The sequence below is a fragment of the Oryza sativa genome, chromosome 6 (genome assembly GCF_034140825.1).
Source record: "Oryza sativa Japonica Group chromosome 6, ASM3414082v1".
Taxonomy (NCBI): domain Eukaryota; kingdom Viridiplantae; phylum Streptophyta; class Magnoliopsida; order Poales; family Poaceae; genus Oryza; species Oryza sativa.
Window position 1 is genome coordinate 7,046,221 of NC_089040.1, and position 23,495 is coordinate 7,069,715.

The 23,495-nt window shown below is 41.4% G+C and overlaps 3 protein-coding genes across 3 annotated transcripts; 1 reads left to right on the forward strand and 2 right to left on the reverse strand.

Annotated features, from left to right (window-relative positions):
• Positions 1 to 667: 667 nt before the first annotated feature.
• LOC9271417 (uncharacterized) lies at positions 668 to 1,780 on the reverse strand. The gene has a single exon (XM_015787049.3). It carries the CDS (start codon positions 1,345 to 1,347, stop codon positions 865 to 867), a length of 483 nt encoding a protein of 160 aa, XP_015642535.1. The 5' UTR covers positions 1,348 to 1,780; the 3' UTR covers positions 668 to 864.
• Positions 1,781 to 14,416: 12,636 nt separating this feature from the next.
• Positions 14,417 to 17,569, reverse strand: LOC4340581 (probable glutathione S-transferase DHAR2, chloroplastic). Its single transcript, XM_015785549.3, has 6 exons — positions 17,180 to 17,569; positions 16,385 to 16,475; positions 16,144 to 16,287; positions 15,605 to 15,722; positions 15,348 to 15,488; positions 14,417 to 14,964 (listed from the first exon to the last, which is right to left on the reverse strand). The coding sequence occupies exons 1-6, from the start codon at positions 17,415 to 17,417 to the stop codon at positions 14,878 to 14,880; spliced, it is 819 nt and encodes a 272-aa protein (XP_015641035.1). The 5' UTR covers positions 17,418 to 17,569; the 3' UTR covers positions 14,417 to 14,877.
• A 103-nt stretch (positions 17,570 to 17,672) lies between these two features.
• Positions 17,673 to 22,934, forward strand: LOC4340582 (serine/threonine-protein phosphatase 7 long form homolog). Its single transcript, XM_015785547.3, has 10 exons — positions 17,673 to 17,795; positions 19,924 to 20,083; positions 20,168 to 20,537; positions 20,619 to 21,038; positions 21,126 to 21,424; positions 21,499 to 21,757; positions 21,841 to 22,150; positions 22,235 to 22,360; positions 22,482 to 22,526; positions 22,761 to 22,934. Exons 2-10 carry the CDS (start codon positions 19,935 to 19,937, stop codon positions 22,817 to 22,819), a joined length of 2,037 nt encoding a protein of 678 aa, XP_015641033.1. The 5' UTR covers positions 17,673 to 17,795; positions 19,924 to 19,934; the 3' UTR covers positions 22,820 to 22,934.
• The last annotated feature ends 561 nt before the right edge of the window (positions 22,935 to 23,495 follow it).

The window sequence follows — 23,495 nt, forward strand, 5'->3', positions numbered from 1 at the left end:
AATTTTTGTTTGAAAATTTCATATTTTTATTCCAATATTTTTATATAAATTATATTCCAACTTAAAATCTTATAATATTTTTTTCCTATTTTTGGAATTTATTTTTTTTGGAATTTTAATTAATCTCTTCATGTGTTCTAGATGGTCTCCTCTTTCAATAGTCTTTATTTTTTATTACGAATTTAAGTTATTTATAAATTGTATTCCTAGTTGAACTCTTATTTTATTTTTCTAATTTCAGAATTTGTTTATTTGTTATTTCGAATTTTAATTAATCTCGTATCGTGTTCTATATGGACTATTCTTTTTATATTTCTTATTTTTTATTTCTAATTTCAGTTGTTTCAAAATTGTATTCCTATTCAAACTCTCTTTTTTATTTTTCTAATTTCGGATTTTATTTTATTTTTTATTTCGAATTTTAATAAATCTCATATTGTGTTCTTATATGGAATCTTTTTTTCAATATTTCTTATTTTTATTCCGAATTCCAATTACTTTTAAGTTGTATTTATATTTGGACTCTTCTTTTCTTTTTTTTCTTCTAATTTTGGATTTTATTTTATTTTTATCTCGAATTTTAATTAATCTCGTGACTCTTATTCAATGTTGCTCATTTTTAATTCCAAATTTTAGATATTTCTGAATTGTATTCCTACATGGACTCTATTTTTCTTTTTTTCGATTAATTTGGGAATTTCTAGCCTCCACAGCGAACGTGGTGTCTCCTTTCAAGGCTGTTTTAATAATATAATACATGCCACTACTATTTACGATATCGGCTACGTGCTACTAAAATTTAGGAAAATTGGAACCATGCCACTGCCGTCTAATTTTCTGTCAACCTCCGTCTAATCCCTACTGTTAAATGTCACTTTTGCCCCTCCCTTTCCATCTCTCTTCTTCCCCTCTCCTGATGGAGAGACGAGATGGGTGTCGGGCGTCGGCAGCACCAGCGATGAAGCTCGGGGCCGATGGCGGCGGAGCTCGAGGCCCGACGCATCCTCCATCGGTAGCCCGGAGCTGTCCTTCGACCCTCCTCCATCGCCATAGACAACACCGGTGACCCTCCTCGCCAGATCTGGGCAGAGGCGGTGCGGCTCGCAGACGACCACGACGAGGACAACAACGGCGGCGGCGGCTCCCAAGCTCTCCCGCGCAGATGAGGTCAATGACGGCGGCGGCGGTGGCTCCTGAGCTTCCCGCCGCAGATAGGGTCGAAGACGACGGTGTCGACGGCAGTGGCTCCCAAGGCCTCCCACCGCGGAGGTGGTCAACGATGGTGGTGGAGAGAAAGGAAGTCCCGAGGACTCCCACCGCAGAGATGGTTGACGACGGCGACTGCATCTCGACCTCCTTGTAGTTGTCGTCGGAGTCTAAAGCAGCCGTCGCGTGAGCCCGAGGTGGCCGCCGGGATGTCGCCCTCGTCGTCAGCCCGAGACCACCATCTACAGTGGTGGAGAGAGGAAGGGGAAAGAAAAGAGAAGGGAGGGAGGTGGGAGATAGAACTAACAGCTAGGTCCCACTTGCAGTTGGGGCTTACGGATTTTTTGACGGAAAACATGATGGAGTGGCACGGTTCCAATTTTCCCAATTATCAGTAGCACACGTAGAAGATATGCTGAATAGTAGTGGCATTTTTCTGAATTGACATATTTGCAATGGCATGGATCAATTAACCCATATAAGTGAGCTCGCTCATCGGATGGGCCCACTATGCAGTACCGAAGGTGTTTTGTTATACTTTGAAAAGATACAAATTTTACAGAAATTTTTTTATAGTAAATAGCTCATTTCTTCAAAAATCCTCAGTGGGTGCCTCACTTCATGTGGTCCTATTTTCTATTAGGGCATATTTAGTCCACGAAAAGAAAATTTTTGGGTGTCACATCGGATGTTTGACCAGATGTCAGAAGGGGTTTTCGGACATGAATGAAAAAAACTAATTTCATAACTCGTCTGGAAACCGCGAGACGAATCTTTTGAGCCTAATTAATCCGTTATTAGCACATGTAGGTTATTGTAGCACTTATAGCTAATCATGGACTAATTAGGCTCAAAAGATTCGTCTCACGATTTTCCCCCTAACTGTGCAATTAGTTTTTTAATATATATATATATATATATATATATATATATATATATATATATATATATATATATATATATATATATATATATATATATATAATGCTCCATGCATCTGTCCAAAGATTTGATGTGATGTTTTTGGGAAAAAAATTTAGGGAACGGCCTTAGTTGTAGTTTTTATTTAATCAAACAACACGGTAATAATATAATACTGCGAGATTTTTTAAAGAGAAATTTATCATCATGTTGCTTATAGATCCAACACTAAACAATTGATTTACATAGTGAGCTATACGATCGATAAGTTATAAAAATATGGACGGAGCAGCAAGACTAAAACTTTTATACATAGTTGTGTTATTATTGGTGGTTTAAAAGCTAGGGTTGAAAAATATACTATGATATAAGAAACCCAAAAATCAACACTAAAACTATGTTTTAAAATTAAATTTTGGTTTTAGGTTACAGCTGACAAGCGAATAAGCAAATGGTGAGAGGCAAATGGAGAAGCAGCTTTCGTTGATCAGCGGGGGGTCTAGCATAATTGTTTTTACATCTAGTACGGTACCACGACAACCCTAATAATTCTTCTTGTTAAGTGTTCACACCAAAATTTGCAACCAGGGAACACGGTCGGTATAACAAATAATCGCCGTCTCTAACGAATATACGTTTTAGGTGGACGTAAATTAATGCCCTTTTCTATATGAACAAGTACTCTGTATTCATCTGTTACTTTTCTTTATGTTAAGTTGATAAATTTGGAAATGGAGTTGCATAAGCCATGGAACATTGTCGGCTGGCAGGAACGATAAGGAGACATTTGCCTGGGCCATCTAATGATGGATTCTCATGAACTCTCCAAAAGAAAGAAAGGCAGAAAAAAGGGTAATGATTCTCATTAACACCCGGAAAAAAGTTCAGCACTAGTAGCACGTTGGAGCAAAAGAACCTGCAGATACGTCAGGTTTAATTTTTCACGCAGCAGATATCAAATCGATCAGATAGTTCTTCCGCTAATCGATTGCTTAAAAAAATTATCTTAAAGTGTGACGACATGTGGTGTTTTATCCTTTTGCTAATTCAGAAATATTTGCATTTTATCAATCCATGTGGAGCGAGATCATGTTTTTTAAAAGGTGATTGGAGCGTGCATGCTTGCATTATACTACCTCCGTTTTTTAATAGATGACGCCGTTGACTTTTTCTCACATATATGACCATTCGTCTTATTCAAAAAATTTACATAATTATAATTTATTTTGTTATGAGTTGTTTTATCACTTATAGTACTTTAAGTGTGATTTATATCTTATACATTTGCATAAAATTTTTGAATAAGACGAATGATCAAACGTGTGAGAAAAAGTCAACAGCGTCATCTATTAAAAAACGGAGGGAGTATGATTTAAATCAGTCGCAAGTTGACGCATTTCATATCAATCAATCGATATTATTTTACACCCCATCTCATTGAACGTTTGAACACCTACATGAAATATTACATATAGGCTAAAAAAAATCTAATTACACAGATTACGATTAATTTGCGAGACAAATTTTTTAAGCCTAATTGCTCTATGATTTGATAATGTGGTGCTACAGTAAACATTTGCTAATAATGGATTAATTAGGCTTAATAAATTTGGATTAATTAACAATGTGGTGCTACACCTTATATAATACCCGATGTGACACGCTAAAACTTTATACCCATGATCTGAACACCCCCTAAATACATGGAGGATTTGGCTGATACAGTACTGTATTTATTACTCCAGTTTAGTCAGTTTGGATGACTAAAAAATGATTTAGCTTCACTCTCACTGGGAGAAACTCAACGGATGAAATCTTAATTTTTTTTAATCATGTTGAAGACTTGAAGGTTCTCATTTTAAGAAAAGCAAATTAGGTGCACATGTTATTTGCACCTTAACATAGCAAACGCTCATCAGCAGACATGGTACCACTTAATAAGCTATCTTTGTGGCTAATAATGTACTGTAGTAGTAGTAGTAGTGATGGTGCTTAATCAGCTTAATTTAATTGCTAGGTCTACCTGCTATCTCCACTTTTCCAGCCTCCAAAACAAGTCAACGCCACTATGTCACATCGCCTGTGCTTATCAAATGCACTATTAGCAGCGGAAATGTCACAAGTTTGGTCGACAGAATCCGTGTTTGATTACTAAATATTATGGCACAGAAGTGAGCTCCGAATATCGGTCGTTAGTATATATACTAGCACAGTTTATGTGTTGTGGACGTATATGGACGTATATGGTTACCAGCTGGTTAATTAATCGAGTATTGTCGTTCGTTAAGTTCATCAGTTGGTAGCCTCCCCGTATGCAGTCTTAACCACCGACCTCACGATATTTGTGATGAACCGATCAAATTCTCCTTTAGGAATTTTGCTAAAATTATTGACCGAATGAACCGGTTCTCAATTTGTGGAAACGCCTTAGCACTCTGGACACTTTAAAATAAAAAAAAGTCCAGGAGGGGGAGGAGGATCCCGAAGACGGTGATGGCCCTAGGGACGGCAGAGGCCTAGGAATCAAGCGAAGCGGAAATGGATCTTGTTGGCTCGCGTTTGGTTGACTAGTTTTGGCTGGACGACGACGGATGAAGGTGGGCTAAACCGGCGACGTATGGCTGAAGCAAATGAACATGGCATCAATAGAGGCTCGCAACGACGACGCACAAGGAGCGTAGGTGACTAGACGACTTCCACTCGCTGAATCTCGCTGTTTCACGAGAGGATGTCGGAAAGCAAGGATGTGCCAGGGTAGTTGGTTTTTCTTTTGGTTTTGTGTTCTTCTTTTTGTTAAAATTGAGTCTAAGTGTTCTTATATCTTTTTGACTGTGTATATCTTTCGTGGATATAGAGGTCAGATTGATGAAAATCCATTATCTAAAAAAGAGCCTTAGCACTATTTTTTCTGACAGCGGCGGACCGACCAATCGAGATGAATAGGGTCATCATTTGGCTTATTAAGGAAAAGAGCCAAATGACATATTTACAAACGAAAAATAATTTGTGAATAAAACTTTTATATACGTGTTCTTAGCGATATACTCTCTCTATTTCAAGTTATAAGATATTTTGACTTTGGTCAAAGTCAAACTACTTTAACTAAATTATAAACAAATATAGTAATATTAACATTGCCAAATTAGTTTTATTAAATTAATAATTAAATATATTTTTATAATAAATTTATCTTGGATAAAAATATTATTATTTTTTCTATAAACTTAATCAAACTGAAAGCAGTTTGACTTTGACCAAAGTCAAAACATCTTATAACGGAGAAAGTAAAAGCATAGGCTAAAAAAATTATGATGAAAAATCCTTAAAATCAGCTCGAAATTTAAGGTTCATAATTTAAATTTTAGCTTATAAATACTCCTCCCGTTTCAAAATATTTGACACCGTTGACTTTTTAGTACGTGTTTGACCATTCGTCTTATTCAAGAAATTTAAGTAATTATTTATTCTTTTCATATCATTTGATTTATTGTTAAATATACTTTCATGTACACATATATTTTTACATATTTCATAAACTTTTTTTAATAAGACGAACGGTCAAACATATGTTAAAAAGTCAACGATGTCAAACATTTTGAAACGGGGGAAGTATAAGCATAAGAAAAAAAAAGTTAGAAGCTGGAAAGTGCAGAACGTGACGGGGTTTTAGCCGGGACAGATTGGTCGTACTAGCAGTAATCCCGGTTGCAGTGCAGTGGTGCGGCCGGCTGGCCACTGGCGCTGGCGCCCAAAGGGGCGGACACGCTGGGCCGTGAGCCGCAGCAGCAGTACACACAGGTGACGGCCGTGTCGCGGGGCTGGCTGGAAAAGGAAAAGCTGCTGCCAAGCAGCTGCAGCCTGCAGGGTGGTGGCGCGCGCTGGTGAACACTACAGAACATCCTCGGTCGGTCCCTTCGTGCTGAACCTCAACTGGACTGATGGCCGCTCTCTCCTCGTGTCTCGCGTTCACGACTACGTACGGCGCGAGCAGTTCGCTGATGAATCAGAGCTGGGATTGAGATCATTTGCAGTTAATATGTTAATATGTACCGTACTTTTGTCACTGACATGTGGGCCGCGTGGTACAGTCAACTGCAGATGATTTTATCCTACTTGTCAATGGCTTCTTGGACTGACCAGCACGACGACATCGCCCGACACCTACATGTGCGAACCTGAGTTTTTAGTACTACCTGTAGAAATTTGGTGAACACGCGACGTGATCTTTTTCGCGTTGTGAACTTGTACAACACAAGTTCTACTGTCAGTCTAAAAAAAACTTAGAGACTATTTGGTTGGCATACCCATATTGTCAAACCTTGCCATACTTCTATTAACTAACATGGGGTGGAGACCCAGGGAGTCCGGGTGGATGAAGATATCCTCGACGACGGAGGTCTGCGTTTTCAGCAAGTGGACACCGACAGAGGCGGCAGCCCTAGGGGTGGTGGCGGGCTAGGAGTCCAGAAGGCGGAGGAGGATTCCGACGATGGCAGCAACCCTATGGGCGCGAAGGCCTAAGAATCTAGCAAAGCAAAAGCGGATCCTATCGGCTTACATCTGGTCAGCTAGTTTTGACTGGACGATGACGTATGGTGGTTGACTAACTGGCAGCGCGTGGCGTCAGCTAACCTGAAATGGATGAAGATGACATCAGCGGAGGTTCGCAACGATGACACACTATGGGTGGCAGTGACTAGATGAATTCCACCCACTGAATCTGGTCGTTTCAGGAGAGGATGTCAGGAAGCATGCCTGTGTGTTGAGGTCGTAGGTTTTTTTCTTTTTCTTGTTATGTGTTCTCCTTGTTGAAGTGTGAGTCTAAGTGTTCTTGTATCTTTTTGTCTATATATATCCTTTGTGGATATAGAGCCTGGATTAATAAAAATCTATTATCTAAAAAAAGCATGTGGCCAACAAAATTGAAGCCATACTTTTACTATAAAAGAGTAAGCTTGCCACACTTTTATGTGCCAATGACATGTGGGATCAATGTCATGTTGAATGAATCTTGCTATAAGTGTGGCACAAACTAAACGGACACATAACTTTAGTTAAACCTACATAACTTGAGTTGTGGTATGGCGAGACAAATTGTGGTAGTAGACCAAACAACCCCTTAATACAAAATGTGATATATCCTATACGAATCAGAGCAATATTATATCTCATACTAAATTTATTTATTTGAAGACGAAGGAAGTATATCAATAGGAGTAGTACTATAGCCGAGTGAGAGGGATGGACACGCACTGCCATGCCTACATGAGTAGCAGGAGATTTGTAATATCGCTAGTGGATTTTACAACTGGAAAGTTCAGATGAGATATCGGCCAATTGTGCAACAGTGCAGCTCTCATTCCATGGCGTAATATTTATACATTCCAACTAGGCATAACATAACTGCACCACCACCAGCAGCAATAGAAAGCTAAGAACTAATTACGCTAGCTAGAGATTCTTCCATCATCTGAATCTTGCTACGTACGCACTATCAGTCGATCAGGGCAACCTTATACTCCATATATCATTTCTCCATTGCTTGCTCATCAACTGAACGTCGTAGCTGCATACACATGATCCATGATCTATCGAGTTATTGCACATGATCTCAAAGGAAAACGACAGGAGCCGACAGGGATGGAGTAGTTGTCGTCTGCCCAAGTGCCTAGTCCAGATAGCAATAGAGTGGTCGTCCACCATATCTGTGATAAGGCGGCTCATGGCCGAAAAGATGCCAACAAAACATTGCCCACTGGAGATACTGGCCATAGAAGCTTTTCACTGCAGTACAACTGCACTATCGGCTCATCTACAGCTAATTTTGCTTCCAGCAATACTGCTAATTTAGCTTCCATGCATAAAAGAATCTTCAGATAAATACATGCCTATGTGACCTTGATCAGAAATTCAGATGTATGAACAGCATCGATCGTCGTCTTGTACCTTTCTTTCTTTCAATAAAGTTGTAACGAACGAAGAAGTTGGATGCAACAAGCTACAGAAATTGACCGACCAATGGCAACGACGATACATGCACGCACGGCGCTTTCGATCACATGGTAAAAGGGTGGCCACTTTGCTGCTGCCGCATATCTTTCTCCACAAACTTGTGCATAGCACCAGCAGCAATCGATCACCTAGCTGAATCTTTTCTCAATGCGAATCGAATCAGAACCCAGCGCTACTGCCTGCAGCATCGATCGATCATGCCTACGAAGCTTTATTCTCTCAGCTGGTTGCGGTGGCCGGCCGGCCAAAGCTGCAGGGTCGTCGTACGAGAAAAAGGCTACTCTTACAGGGTATGGCTGCTGCTGAAACCTTTGTCCATCGTTTGGATTTGAGGCATATATGAATGTGCCCATCTGTGTCGTACAGGTATATTCTCACTTGGAACATCTGTGTCAACTTTGGAGATGCTACTTGGTTGAGTCAGGGCCTTACATCAAGTTCTGACCGTTGACAGATTCGTTATAGGAGTACTAGGTAATATCTCATTCAGGTTAGTTTATTTTAAGATGAAGTAGACGAGAGAACATACTTTATGTGAATTTCACACGAAACAAGATTAGTTACCTTCATAATCGGCAAAATTGTCTCGTTTGGTTCTTTATTTTGTGGCAATTCACCGCTTGTGCTTTTCTATTATGTTGATCTATGGAGCAAAATTCTTCTCTTTGAGAATCTCACGTTAGAGGAAGCTGCCACAAGCTTGTATCAAACTATTTTCATGCCCATCTCATCTTTCGTTTAGTTCTGTATGTTAAAAAATCATATTGTTAGTTTCTTTTTGCATCGTACATTCGAAGTGGTGCATAAAATTCACGATAAAAAAATTAGTGGTCAAAGTTCACACAACTCAATCATCAACATTAATTATCCGTTAAAAAACGGAGAGAGAGAGAGAGATAGAGAGTTCTAATTTTCTCTTAATATATCTCACTTATTTTTCTTTTTCTTTTTTCAGTCCAGTCTACTCTATCCCTGCGTGCCTGGCTGTACCTGCATGTACTGATCTGCAGCTCAGAATTATAGAATGGCAGCATCGATTCATCCATGATCTCCTATAGTGTCCCAGGGGATGCATGCATACATGCTTCCATGTCGACCCGCTGCCTGTTTTCTCTTGTCAGCTTCCACTCTGGCAGCATAATAATTCTGTTGCCCACCAGTGAGCAAACAATGCAAAACTCGTTCGATCATGCATGGCAGCTAGCTAGCTACTTATATAACTTCCTCTTCCTTCTCGATCTCGATCGATATATCGGTCAGAAATGAGCTGCCAAGCATGGCGATCCGCGATCGATCCATGACCAGCAATTCATCATCAGCTAGTAGCCTGACCTGGCATTGGCATCAATCTGACACCGTCGTATAGAGGGATCATGCGATGCAATGCAAATCAAACCGAATACAACCATCCCCGGAAAAGTTATCTGCCGCAAAAGTGATCACGTTGCAATAAGTTGCATGACATGTTCCATGCATATGCGTTGCATTCGATCCATTTCGGAGCAAATCGAAAGATCACGGAGCTAGCTAGGCCGTTTTGGTTTTGGTCTTACGTATGTACGAGCCGGACGACGTCGGCAGCGGCAGAAGCACACGGATAATTGCCATGTCGCGCGCGGCAGTGCGGTGACGCGATCCGCCGTCCCGACGCGCTCGGCGTCACGCGCGCGGCGGCGCCCAGCGGACTGGGAGTGCTTGACGTCGACGTCGTCCGGGGGGCCCCCGTTTCGTTTTAATTTTTGCCCGATGCATCGTGATCTCGATCGATCCATCCCGGCCGGGCTGGCGAAATCAACACGAAACTGCATGCAGCGCATATGCGGCGTGCGTACGTACGTCTCCATTGCTCGCGGCCGGCCGGAGGCGTAGGGCGCGCGCTTCTTCCCGGCCGGGGTGACGACACGGAGCCATGGGCGCCGTGGCAGGTGGCCGGGCGGCGGACAAGCGCACGGCGACACCGGCAGGTGTGGGGGCGGGCGTGTTCTTTCCTTGTGTCCGTCTCGTGCAATCCAGGCGCGCGGCCCATGCCGCGCGCGCCAACACCTCGCGCGTACGTTCCATCACGCAACAGGGTCGTCGTCGTCCATGCGGATGATTGCCGCTGCGCCAAGCGCCCGTACGTGACAAGGGCAACGGGGCGAGGCGGCTAGCGGGGGAGGAGGAAACGGGCGGGCCAGTTGATAGATGGCGGACGCGTGGGCCTGCCGCTCGCCCGACTGCAGGATTGGCAGTGCTAGCTATACTTGGTATTCAATCCATCCTAAAATAAATAATCCAGTACAAAATATAACACATTCTAATACTACGTATCTAAATATTTCTTATTCAGGTTCATAGTATTAAATTGTGTTTATATTTCATACTAGATTGATTTATTCTGTGACCGATGAAATACAAAAGTTCTCGTTACATTCCTTCTAGAATGCAGATCATACCTTAGCTTATTCTCATTCTGCTGGTCTATGCAGAGCCCTCGAGAAGTGATCTAGAAGAGGAAACAGAGCTAGACGCAACTGTCGCGAAAACGCATGCCATGCCGGCCGTATGCGATGCACGGTACGGGACGAAACGTTCTTCGTCTTCCCTTGCTTATTTGCTTTGCTTGAGAATGGATAACCGGTGATGCGCACACAGCATTGTCACGCTTCCCATGAGGCCATGATTGGGTAGGCACGCGTAGCCATCGTCGTAGTCTGCCCGGTTGTGAGCTGAGGCGCGGACGGACGTACGACGCGCGGTAGCAGCCAGCCTCGTGTAGCTTTCGGCGTCGTAGCCTCGTGCAGTCGTCGCGCCAAGTCGCGCTCTCACTCACCCGTCACCAACGCCGGTGGGGGCTTCGGCAGTTCGGCGAGTGGCCGCCGCAGCTACATTCCAGTGTAGCCGCGCGCTCACTTGTAGTACAAATAAGTGGGTACTGGGTAACCCGGTGTGCCGATTCACTTGCACATTTAATCCCGTCATGGTCTACCCTGTTGTTGAGTGAACACATCGTGCAGTAGTACTGGAACTGTGGAACATACGTTTCCATGCCCTACATGTGCCAGTGCCTCTTGATCTCAGGCTTTCGTCATTTCGTTGGAGAAGAGGTAACCCTTTTGGTAGATCATGAGAAGCAGTTGGTGTATTTTCCAGCTTCGAATTAACTTCTACGAGTATATAACCACAGATTTAGAATCTGGTGAGAATTAATTTAGTTGGAAGCTCTCTCATATAGGTCTGTAATCTGAATTCTCAAACACTATCCACGGGCCGGCCACTGGTTACAAGTTACTCCACTACCTGAATACCTGCATTGCCGCACTAGCTACCGCAAGTTACAGGATCATGATAACATTTAGAAACAGTTCATGCATCAATGATAAGCGCATCACGGCATCAGAGTGGCACATAGCACTAACAAAGCTAGCGCAAACTGGAATCCAGATAGGAAAATCCAAGGAGGAAACAGTTAGAACCTACTTTTGTAGGCACTGAAGAAGCGAAGAGAGTAGGGTGTTTTTGGTGGGTTTCAGTTATCCACAACATGGGTGCATTGTATGTACATTGGCCATGTTTGATTCGATAATATGCTTCAACAGAGATATGACGATAATCATATGAAACAACCAAATAAAACAACGCAATACCAACCATGGTACTTAATCATCATCGTCCATGCAAAGGAAGCAACATCTCGGTGTCGTTAAATGGCTTAAATTATGCTCGATGCCTCTCACAAAGTCACAAGTGGAAAGCAAAACATTTCTCAAAAATAAAATTCAGAACAATTGCGAAACTGACGACTAACTCAGGTTTAGTGAAAAGAACAGAGCAACCAGATCATCTTTTAGACTTTATGCAATACATGAGTGCTATTTTGTCGGGCAATTTGAAGGTCGGAATTGAAAGAAAACGAAACTGCTTACGTGTAGTGCACAAAGGGTTTCTTTGATGTCAGGTCAGGGTGAATGTCAGTAATAAGAAAAGTAATATCAGATCACAGAGATTTTTTGACTATCAACGGAGCTAAAATCTTGCACTGATGTACTTTCATCATAAGCTGTATTAAAAGATACATCACCTACTACGTGCATAAGAGTGATTTAATCGGCAATCATTAGTGATCAGTTCAACTTATAAGTTGCTGAAGATTTAGTGTCGGTATTATGGACAGCATGGAGAAAAGGAAACAGCAACCAATAATGTGGCAACTCAGCTTCATGAACAGGGATGCTTTATCAAACCCAAAGCTTGGATAAATATATTTGGAAGTTAGTAATAACTTGAACTCAGCAGAATGGCATCTCACATTAGTGGGACCTACGATCCTGATGGTCCAAATGTTTACAAAGTTGGTTCGAATATTCAATGATTCTGAAAGGGAGTGTGCTTAAATCACAAGGAAGCAAACTTATAATATTGCGACAAAATTGATGTATCTGTTCATCTTGCATCATATGGCCGAAAGTTTGCTCAGTACCATAAATTACAGACATTGGCTAATATGTAATATGTTTAAGAAATTGTAGCAACAGTCTTTAAAAAGGGAATATTTGCAGCTTCTTTTTTTTATTAACAAGCATAATGACAAACCCAATTTCACATAATGGTCAACGATTCTAATGGCATTCTCCATTTTCATGCTGAAGAGAGCTCACCTTATAAGCAATGTGCTTAAAGGTCCCCAACAATATGGTCTGCCAACTCAATCATGTACATTGTTCAGAAGCGAAAACTCAATCAATCATATACAGACACACCTCTGGAACCTGTTCACCTAGATCCTCTCGGATAGCCAAGTCTCTCCTAATTACTAAGAAGAAAGGTCACCACATGATAAGTCGATCAGAACAGCATGTCAGTTAAACTTCACATCAAATTTTTTTTTCTAAAGAGAGAGGGCGCACATGTCCATTCCGTTTGTAGAATATTATGTATTTGAGAAGCATAACTGACTTTAGAATTGTAATAACCCTCGTGGTGAAGCAAAAGATCTCATCCGGCAAACAAACATTGTCTCAAACAAATACAGAACAAATGGTAATTTGATGGTCACATGCCATAATTGTAGTATCCTGATGTCTGTATATTGTGGTTATGCATCTGTCTAAGTAGTTTTTATTGTGCAAAAAACTATATAAATCCACTTAATCAATTAGAAATTGCAATCCAACTGAGCCTTCCAGTAAGTAGATATTCATAAAGAACGCGTCGTTGTGGGGATGCTTAAAGTCCAGACATACAAGAATCGAAAGAACTCCCGTTCATCAATCTTAAGTGATCACTGATCAGTTCACTATCCTAAATTCCTGATGACTTGTAATGGTCAGAACTAACTTTTAGATAGCATAATGGTACCAAACATAAAAATGAATAGCACCGCTAATACCTTTTTAAAAACCATCTTTTTCTTGGGCCTGCTGCTTCCTCCCTCATCTGTTGGCCCATTAGTGCAATTGTTCTCGGCCTAGTTGGCATTCTAGAGGATTTCATTCCTATAGAAAATTTTCCTATATAGCCCATTTAATCAAAGGAATAAATCCTATGGAATCCTATGAAATTCCAATGGAATGCCTAATGTCATGCAAGTTTTTGAGGAAATCTAACGTAAGGTAGAACATCATATAAACTTTTCTTTGAGTCTTTATCTTTCCTCTAATTCCTGCGGTCCAATCGAAGAGTCATTCATGTGTTTGCAATCCTCCATATCAAAATCCTACGTTTTTCCTATTTCTATGTTTTCTCAATCCTGCGGTTCAAAGGGACCATAAGACAGTTTTCTTTATTTCCTTTTGACTTTAGCGTGCGACATTTTACCCTGTATTTTCACCTGCTTGAAAATTCACTGCAGAATGGATACCGTGCTGAGACGTGTCAACATTTTACCCTGTATTTTACCCTGCTGAAAGCTTCTATTATTTCAACTATGTCAATGCTTTGGTCATTCAGTGGTCATGAAGTGACAAGCACCCTCGATATGTTAGTACCAAAATGGTTAAAAGTGATTATTTTTCAAGAATCTATCAGTTCTTACTGACGATAGATGATATTCATGTGATCATGTCCATTTAGACACGCCCTGACGCAGTCTTATTATCAATGTCTCAATGTAGGTGAAGCAGCACTGAATCCCATTAAATTGGAATTTGAGGCACCCAAGAAAAACAGAACTCAAACCATTTATTTTTCAAAAAATAGTTTTAGCCTGGTAACACACATGCAATTCACAGGGGATTCTGTTTCCGACCTCACCAAGAGAGGAGCTCTCGTTCATACAGGCAGTATCAATCAGCTAGTATTTCGTAACCAAGAAAATAGTCCTTGAAATATGTAAATTGTTTCCCAGGGTCGCCAGTGACTTTACATCTATCTTCATGAGTCATGACTAGACTCTAGAGAAAGAACTATTGCATATAAATCAATAGCTGCACATAAACTTGTGTTTTTTGGCACTTCATGTGTTGTTTGTCCCTATGACTCGCTATAGATTAATGCCAACTAAGAAAGCCACTGATTAACCGATATTTCCAGTTGACCAGAAAAGTATCAACCTTACATCTTATCATAATCATCATCATTTCTGGAATGTCTTACTCACCGATAAACTATTAGCAACAAAAGAAATGCCCAGATATTTCAGCAGCAACAAGTGGTAATCATACGAAAATTGTTTGTGTGTGGTATAATTCTAGCTTTACTGAAGAAAGTATGATGTATAGTTTATAGTTTATCAGAGTGCCTTACTTTTACAGCTACAATTTAACCCATGACCTTTGGGCGCCATCCAGCAATGACATCCTCTTGCAGAGCTATAGTCTTGACAAATGAATCCATTGAAAAGATAGTCTGCGATTCAAATACTTCAGTTAGGATAAAATGTCCGAAAAACCATCATCCTTAGTATTTAGTAATATGCCACAAAAATTGGAAGTGAAAAGTGACTGGTTTATGAAGTTGACACATTACATATCGCACTAAAACTATCAGTATAATTTCACTGAAGGGGCACAGGACAGTTTGTGCAGGGGTAACATGCAACATGCATTGAGCATAACAGGGACATCACTGCTACAAACAAATTGGGCTTGTGTAAAAATTCAACTCCAAGTAAAGGTAACCCATAGCTTTGGAACTATGGATCATACTTCCAGCTAAGTGCCTTAAAAAACCAACTAATCATATTTTCAGAAAACTGATTGCACCAATAAATAAATAGATAAACAGTATACCTTCATATATTTTTTCACATGTGAAAGTGAATCTGGAACAGACCAATTCTTATAGTGACCTAGAGCTATCTCCATGTGATATAGTTTGGGGGCAAGAGAGAGATCAGCAGCAGATATTGTTTCACCGTTAATAAATGGACCCTGCACCAACCGACATCTTAGAACTAGTACATTTTACATTTCAGCTAAGTTACGGTGAAACAAATATGAACTGCAAAAACAGCAAAGCCAACATAATTGACATTAGGCCCACTTACATTGTCTTTTAGATAGCTATCGAATGAAGTCAGCTCACTAAGCAGTGCCTGTTCTGTTCCATCATTCGGATCTTTGCTTTTAAGGAAACCAATAAAGGTGGAAAATATTTTTGACCCGCTGTAAAGAAAGTTGTTCCCAATGGTTAGGATGCTAGTATGGACAACAATGTTGTATACTAAATAACACCATAGAATTGTTTTTTTTTAAAAAAAAAAGTGATCACAGATTTTTTAAGAAATACATTCGATCAATGTTACGCTTTACTACAGTCGGGATGTGTCAGGTGCTATAATTTTAACCTTAGAATACCAGGTCAGATTTATTACTAAGTAAAAGAAGTTGGCTAACTCTCACGATCATGCTTATACCAGGTTTGAAAGGCCAATTCTCAGTAGATGGTCTTGGATTATATAATATTCTTATTCAGAGGGTAACGAAAAATCTTCAACGCATAGTTATGGAATCCTTCTAGTTTTTATATGACTGTCACTAGTTTCATGTAGTAACTATTAAGGAACGCATTTAGTGAAACACTTACACTGAAGCCTTTTCTGGAGGAGTTGCCAAGGATGGTTCAGGGTACTTCTCTTCTATCGCTTGTGTAATAACATCAGAATCAGCAACCCATTGTTCCTCAAGCTTGACAATAGGCACCTTACCTTCTGGGCTAATTTTCAGAAACCTGGTAAGGCAAGAGAAAAGCATGATGGGCATGGAACTATCAACCAGCGCAACAGCCACAACAATCTGAAAGGCATGTTTCGCATCCAGATATATACCAATCAGGTTTGTTAGCGAGATCAACTAGTTTTATATCATACGGAAGATGCTTCTCCTCTATTGTCAACAACACTCTCTGTGTGAAAGGACCTGTGACAAACATAGCAAATTCAACTCAGAATGATGGAACCTTTTTCAACATGTTAGTACATAAAAAATTTGCAACGCAACTAAATTCTCAGCTGTAAAATTGCGCTTCTAACAACATGTACTCCGTGTCGTTAAAATGTGGCATACTGACATTGCCAACATGTTCTTTTACCCTAATCAATCAGATACCAATGTTAATTTGGCAGGCAGTGTGTTCTGCATTTTAATTTAGTAGCAGTTGCGCAAAAATTTAGGCGGTGTGTTCTGCATTCTGATCAGACAAAATTGTGCGTTAGAATGTGAAACAATTTTTGACTGCATTATGTCGCACAAACCGAGTATAGCTCTGCGCAAAGTGAATTGACAGCCAATACCGCCTACTACCTCCATATTTTAATGTATGACGCCGTTGACTTTTTGTCCAACGACCATTCATTTTATTCAAAAAAATTATGTAATTATCATTTATTTTATTATGACTTGATTCGTCATCAAATGTTCTTTAAGCATGACATAAATATTTTCATATTTGCACACAAATTTTAAATAAAACGAATGATCAAACGTTGGTCGAAAAGTCAACGGCGTCATACATTAAAATACGGAGGGAGTACGTTGCTAAATTCATCCAGCGCAGTTCGTTCAAAAAAAAAAATTCATCCAGCGCGCGTTCACACATAGAGATGGATAGGGAGAGGGCTCACAGTCGCCGAGGCGGTCGGGGACGGTGAGGGAGGCCTTGGCGCAGACCTCCAGCGGCTCCGCCGAGGCGCGAGCCGTGAGTAAGGCCGCGCGGCGCGGCGCCGAGCCGCGTGTCGCGGGGAGGAGGAGGAGGCGCCTGCCGCCGCGTCGGAACGTGGTGGCGAGGAGCGCCGTCGCCGAGGAGGAGCCGCCGCTCGTGGCGGTCGTAGCGGAGGTGGTGGTGCGGAGGAGGACGGCCATGCGTATCGGCAGCTCGCCGGAGCGGGCCGGCCTCCGGTGGTCGGGACGGGGACGGCGGTGAGGGGAGGCCGCAGAGGAGGAATTTTTTTTGAAAAAAAAAAAAAAACTTATCTCCTCGGGCGAGGCGTGTATGGTGGTGGCTTCCAGAATACGGAGGCCTCGCGATGCGAACTGTAGCAAAAAAATCGCCATGCTAGAGGGCGGCAGGGTGCCGCCTGCAAATTTCGCAAGGGCGATTTTTGGGTGGGTAGGTATAAAGGCCCAAAGCTGCCCAAAATCCATCATAACGGTCCACCAAAGTCCAGAGAAAGAAGAGGAGAGGGCTGAGGGGAGAGGGAAAGCGGCGAACCTCTGCCGGTTTGCGGACTCAGGCTACAGGTAAAACCTTCTGTTCTTTTCTGATTTTCATTCATACTCTATCCGTTCCATAAAAAGCCAATCCATAATAAATATGTCCAGATTTATTGGACTATCCAATACTATATTCTATTCTTTTTTCGGATGGAGGGAGTGTTGGTTTAGCATTGTAGTATAGGTAGGATTGGAATAGTTGCGAGTAGTGTACCGTATAAAAATTAGTTGTTCCGTCCATACAGTGGTGCAAAATTTATTAAAGGCAAAATCTAATTCGTGCGCGCTCTCTGTTTTGCCTTATCGCGCGACACGTTCATCTGCCGTCTGATCCCACAAGTGCTTGTGCATCCGTACATGACCTGGTGGTTTACGGACGTGGCATCATTTAGAGGAATTCAAATTGAAAGCCATGTGATGCTCTACGCTACACCGGCTTCAAAAATAATTTTCTCTTAAACTAATCATCCGATCTACGATCCGATTACACCGTTGTATTCGTAAGAATTGAATCTTTATAACAAGATCTCACATGATTATATTTTGATGAAAAAATAGAAATTACTCTTATAATATATCTAAATTACTTTTAGATTTCACTAAATTACTTCTTAGACCCATAAAAGTAAATTTAATAAAGCCTAAAAGTAATTTACATATATTATAGAAGTAAGGTAGAACAATAAGAAAGTAACTTTATCAGGATATTAAAAGTAAATCCATTATGGAGATAAAAACATGAGTCTATATAAAAATTAAATTTAATCAGTACAAATTACGTCATTGATTAAAAATGATTATAAAATAAACAATTCACAACATAAATGTATAGATTTCTTTTAATGTCGTAACAAGTTACTTCACTTTTATATTAAGTTACTTTCATAATATAGGTAAATTACTTTCAGGCTTTATTAAATTACTTTTGTGACTAAGAAGTAATTTAATGAAATCTAAAAGTAATTTAGATATATTATAAAAGTAATTTCTATTTTTTTCATAAAAATATAGTCATGTAAGATCTTGTTATAAAGATTTAATTGTTATGAACACAATGGTGTAATCGGATCGTAAATCGGATGAGTAATCTAATAGAAAATTCCATTAGAACAAAAAAAATACATGCACTTTTAAATATACTAGTAGCAACTAGATATGAGATTGAGGTAGCTAGTTATAACCATATAGAGAACGGTCTCGCTGTAGACACGTCCTTTATTAAACCTTAGTCGTTATAAGAAATCGCTACACAGTACTCGATTTGATGATGATGATTGTAACTTGGTTTAACTCCAATTTTTTTTCATGAGGAGATATGTCAAATAAGGTACGGAAACGCAGGTTTAACTCCATTTTTTTTATGATTGTAACCTGCTATCCTGGCCGTTGCTTACGCTTTGAGATTCGCGCACGCAGTGTATTGGAAGCTGGTATAGTAGCAAGTAATTCCTGTAGTAGTATACGCTGTTGTGGGACCCACTTCTATAGGCATGCACTGAGCTGGGACCCACTTCTTTGGAAGATGAACTGCAACGGTCAAAATTTGAAGTGCATGGGCCCACATTTTTGGGAGTTGAGTGGCTACTCTCAATTTTTTGATATTATATTTTTTTAAGTACACATTGCTTTAGGCTCGAATTTAAATTTCTATATCATTGTTTGGATATTTACGGTTTGCATAAAATTAGATTTATACATGCACCGGAAACAATTAAAATGTGATTACACTCATAATACATATATTCTTTCACGGTAAAAGAGATTATGCTCATAGATACATTTACCACAGAGCTAATGCTTTGGCTGAGTTTAGTTCCAAAATTTTTCTTCAAATATCCAACTTTTTCATCACATCAAAACTTTCCTACACACGTAAACTTCCAATTTTTCCGTCACATCGTTCCAATTTCAACCAAACTTCCAATTTTAGCGTGAACTAAACACTCTTTGTACCTTAATGTGTCATACCTTTTCATGTCTATTGGGTTGTCGATAAACTTTTAGCCTATGTTATTATTCACTACATCGTTTTACTGTGCTGCAATCCTCGGTCTTAATTTTGTGTCTTTACTTCTTGCTTGATTCATGTGTGTACTTACTTTCGCTACAACGTTCTTCATAGTTTTATATTTAATATTGTGCTACAACTTTCTAGTGCATGCGATTATGGAGTACCAGACACCGGAGCTGCTAAATCGGGGGCTCGATCGGTCACATCGGTCTTACTTGTCAGCAGTCGAGGGTGCCGAGCTTAGCACCTTCTGCCCACGACTTTCACGACAGCTCTTGCAGATCGACCCACGGTTCGTCGAGAGGTAAGCGCATCACAATCTTTTATTTCACTTTTCACATGTTCATATTTATCTTGCATTTAAACGGTGTTTGTATTTTTTTTTCAGGTTGCGTGAGGCTGGTCTTATTCCGTTGTGCAGGCTAGTTGAGGACTTAGCGAATGAGAAGGATCCATCGAGGCGATGGGTCGTAGATCAGTCCCTTCTGGCAGCCCTGGTGGATCGTTGGAGGCCAGAGACGTGCACGTTCCACCTTCCCTGTGGGGAGATGACACCAACACTGCAGGATGTCTCTTACCTACTTGGTCTTCCCCTCGCAGGGAGTGCTGTGGGTCCCATCGATGGGGCCCAAGGATGGGCGGCCGACATCACAGCCCGATTTTCCCACGTGCAGCGCCAGCTTGGACTAGGTGCTCCTAAAGCTCTCCCTCACTACATTACTTCTGGCCCCTCCAAGATGTGGCTTCTTCAGTTCACTGTAAGTTGAGAGTAGATATCAGAATAAACATTCACCTTAACCGAGACATGCAGTTTAACTAACACTTGGATTCTTTTGCAGAGTGATCTACTCCACCCTAATGCTGATGACTACTCAGTTAGACGGAGCTTGGAGGCGTACCTGCTCTGGCTTTTTGGCTGGGTGATGTTCACAGCCACGGAAGGCCGCGCAGTGGACAAGGGTCTAATCTACTACGCAAGAGCGATCGCTGATGCTGAGGATGGTAGTGTCCCACAGTGGAGCTGGGGCTCAGCCGTGCTTGCGGCGACGTATCGTGGTCTTTGTGATGCATGCACAAAGAACAACCCAACAATGATCATCGCCGGATGTCCTCTACTCCTACAGCTTTGGGTGGCCGAGCGGTTTTCGATGGGTCGCCCTGTGATGGACCAATCTCCTTATGAGGGCGGGTTTCGTGCTCTGCATGGGCATTCTGCCGAGGACCGTCCCACGATGGGGACACTATGGTGTCGACTTGAGGTATGTACCAACTGATTTTGAATTTATATTTCATACTGAATTTCACATGATTTACTAGTGACGTCTATTTAATGTATTACTTCGCAGCGCCGTTACGAGCATGTGCAGGTTAGGAAGGGGTACAAGCACTTTGTGATGGAGTTCGATCGCCTGCAACCCGACGATGTCGTCTGGGAGCCGTACAGTGCGCGGGCCATTATGGCACGTGCACCACTCGGCCTGTCATTTTTGTGCACACGTGACAAGGTGTATTGGATGACATTAGTGCCGATGGTGTTCGACATCGTCATCGAGCCTCACTGCCCGCAACGTGTGATGCGACAGTTTGGCCTACGTCAACACTTCCCTATGGTCGTGGAGCGTACTGTGCCACCCGGCGTTCGCCTGTTAGTACAACAACAAACATCCTACAATTTATTATGCAGATGATTAAAAATTCTAATTCAATACATCGCACTAGCTTTAATCGCAGTGAACAGGCAGCCAACACGCAGTGGACACCCCGCGTGCAGAAGTACATCGACAACTGGGTGTTAGCGACCGAGGAGGTCATCGACGAGGTCCGTGCACACACGGAGGCCACCTACCTTAGATACCTCAGGTGGTACCTACCTCGCACCCGCACGCGTGTGATGTTTACTCCTGTTGACCAGCAGCCACACGTCGCCGCCGTGACGGAAGCGTACCCGAGACACCGTGACCAGGACTACTTTGTCATGGTGAGTCATGTACTGTTCAAGAACTATATATTCCTACATCTGTGCTAATGGTTCTAACACATAGAAATTACCATTTGAAACAGCTCGAAGCCGCGCGTCGTGTTATTGTGGATGCTGAAGCATCCATCAGACTCTTGGACGCTGGGATAGTGGTGACAGGAGAGGAGCACAAGATGGCTTTCAGTAGGATCCGTAGCTCGACGAACACGATCGTGCGTGTGCTTACTTATCGTGCAAACGTGAACTCGGTGCCTCCGCTAGCGGTACCTCAGCACCGGCCACAGGCCCCTGTGCCCGGAGGTCAGACGTCTTCCTCGACAGGGCTATCAGGTCTCTACCAGCAGGGTTCCACTCAAGCAGCCACAAGTCAACACATAGCTCCCCTTCCCAAAGGTAGATTTTGTGATATACTATCAGTTCTTACGATGCTTCTTTATCCTAATGTGCGTTGTTTTAAAGCAATCTATATTCGTACAGGTTTCGTTAGACCATCAGATGTCTTTGCGGGAGTTGGTCCGCCCATGCAAGGAACCTGTGCCCCTCGTCCACACGTGCCGCTAGGAGTGAGCATTGGCAATGAGTTTATTCCAGGAGGTTCCACAGGTTCGTTGCAAGTTGCATAGTTGAATTTTTCACAGTAGTGTGCTATTTGTATTCTTCACATTGTAAAATTGGTTTTAATGTGCATGAGGTTCCATGCGACCCTGTTTGGGGTGCTTTTCAGGTGTTGGCTCATCTGCGCAGGGGTCACAAACCACTCCGACCTCAGGTTTGCCTTTACTCACATCTCGTTCAATTTTGTCGCTTGTACAACTATCGCCGTCTTTAGTTTCAAAGATTTTCTTCAAACTTTCAACTTTTCCATCACATCAAAACTTTCCTACACACATAAACTTCCAACTTTTCCGTCACATCGTTCCAATTTCAATCAAACTTTCAATTTTGGTGTGAACTAAACACAGAGTATATGTCATCTCACCCATTGTTCTATTGATTTTCACAGATTGTCATGGTAAGAGGAGGAAGCCTTGGAAGGATAGAGGTTTCGGGCAAGGTCAGTAGTACAGGAGTGCGGTACTTCACTCGTTGTGTTACAGACCTAATACTATAGCTTTTGTAGTAGACACTGTATTTCTCCTATCTTAAGTTTGAAACATGTTTTACTTCTTTCCTTGCTTGACTGCACATATCACCAGAGCATGTGTCCAAAACGTCACACTTACTGCTTTACATGCGCCTTTATTCGCCCTTCAGGTCTCTATCAGGTTATTATTACTGCTAAACATAGTGCAATCCAACATACTTTTAGTGCCTTTGCTACCGCTATTAGCACCTCCACAGATTTACAGTGCCATGAAAACCAACTTTCAACTACTCTATTGCCGCTTTCAGTTCTTTCACTCAGCTATCAGTTCTCTATCATGTCGATTCCAACGCAACATGTGGAATCTATTCAGCTCATCCACCTTTACTTGACTCGGCTCTATTTACATACATGCATTTAACCAACCCACCATGGGAATGTGATCTTCTGGATACAACTTTGTACTCTCGGTAGAGCAACATTTGCAAAAGTAATGATTTTTTTATGTGCAAAACTAATGCGATGACCAACAATTCTGCTCAACACTCATAAAGTATGACATACTTTGTTGTGGTTATGATTATACACATTATAGATTATAATCTAAACCATAGAAATAAAATGACAATTTGATTTATTCCAACTGAAGTCGCT

Excerpts from the sequence above, each read along its gene's own strand:
- LOC9271417 (XM_015787049.3), bottom strand. The coding sequence starts at position 1,347 with ATGCAGTCGCCGTCGTCAACCATCTCTGCGGTGGGAGTCCTCGGGACT.
- LOC4340581 (XM_015785549.3), bottom strand. The coding sequence starts at position 17,417 with ATGGCCGTCCTCCTCCGCACCACCACCTCCGCTACGACCGCCACGAGC. Across the intron at positions 15,723-16,143 it reads CCTCCAGAAAAGGCTTCAGT|CGGGTCAAAAATATTTTCCA; the intron begins GTAAGTGTTTCA and ends CTTTCTTTACAG. Across the intron at positions 15,489-15,604 it reads ATAGCTATCTAAAAGACAAT|GGTCCATTTATTAACGGTGA; the intron begins GTAAGTGGGCCT and ends CGGTTGGTGCAG.
- LOC4340582 (XM_015785547.3), top strand. The coding sequence starts at position 19,935 with ATGGAGTACCAGACACCGGAGCTGCTAAATCGGGGGCTCGATCGGTCA. Across the intron at positions 20,538-20,618 it reads TGTGGCTTCTTCAGTTCACT|AGTGATCTACTCCACCCTAA; the intron begins GTAAGTTGAGAG and ends ATTCTTTTGCAG. Across the intron at positions 21,039-21,125 it reads CACTATGGTGTCGACTTGAG|CGCCGTTACGAGCATGTGCA; the intron begins GTATGTACCAAC and ends ATTACTTCGCAG.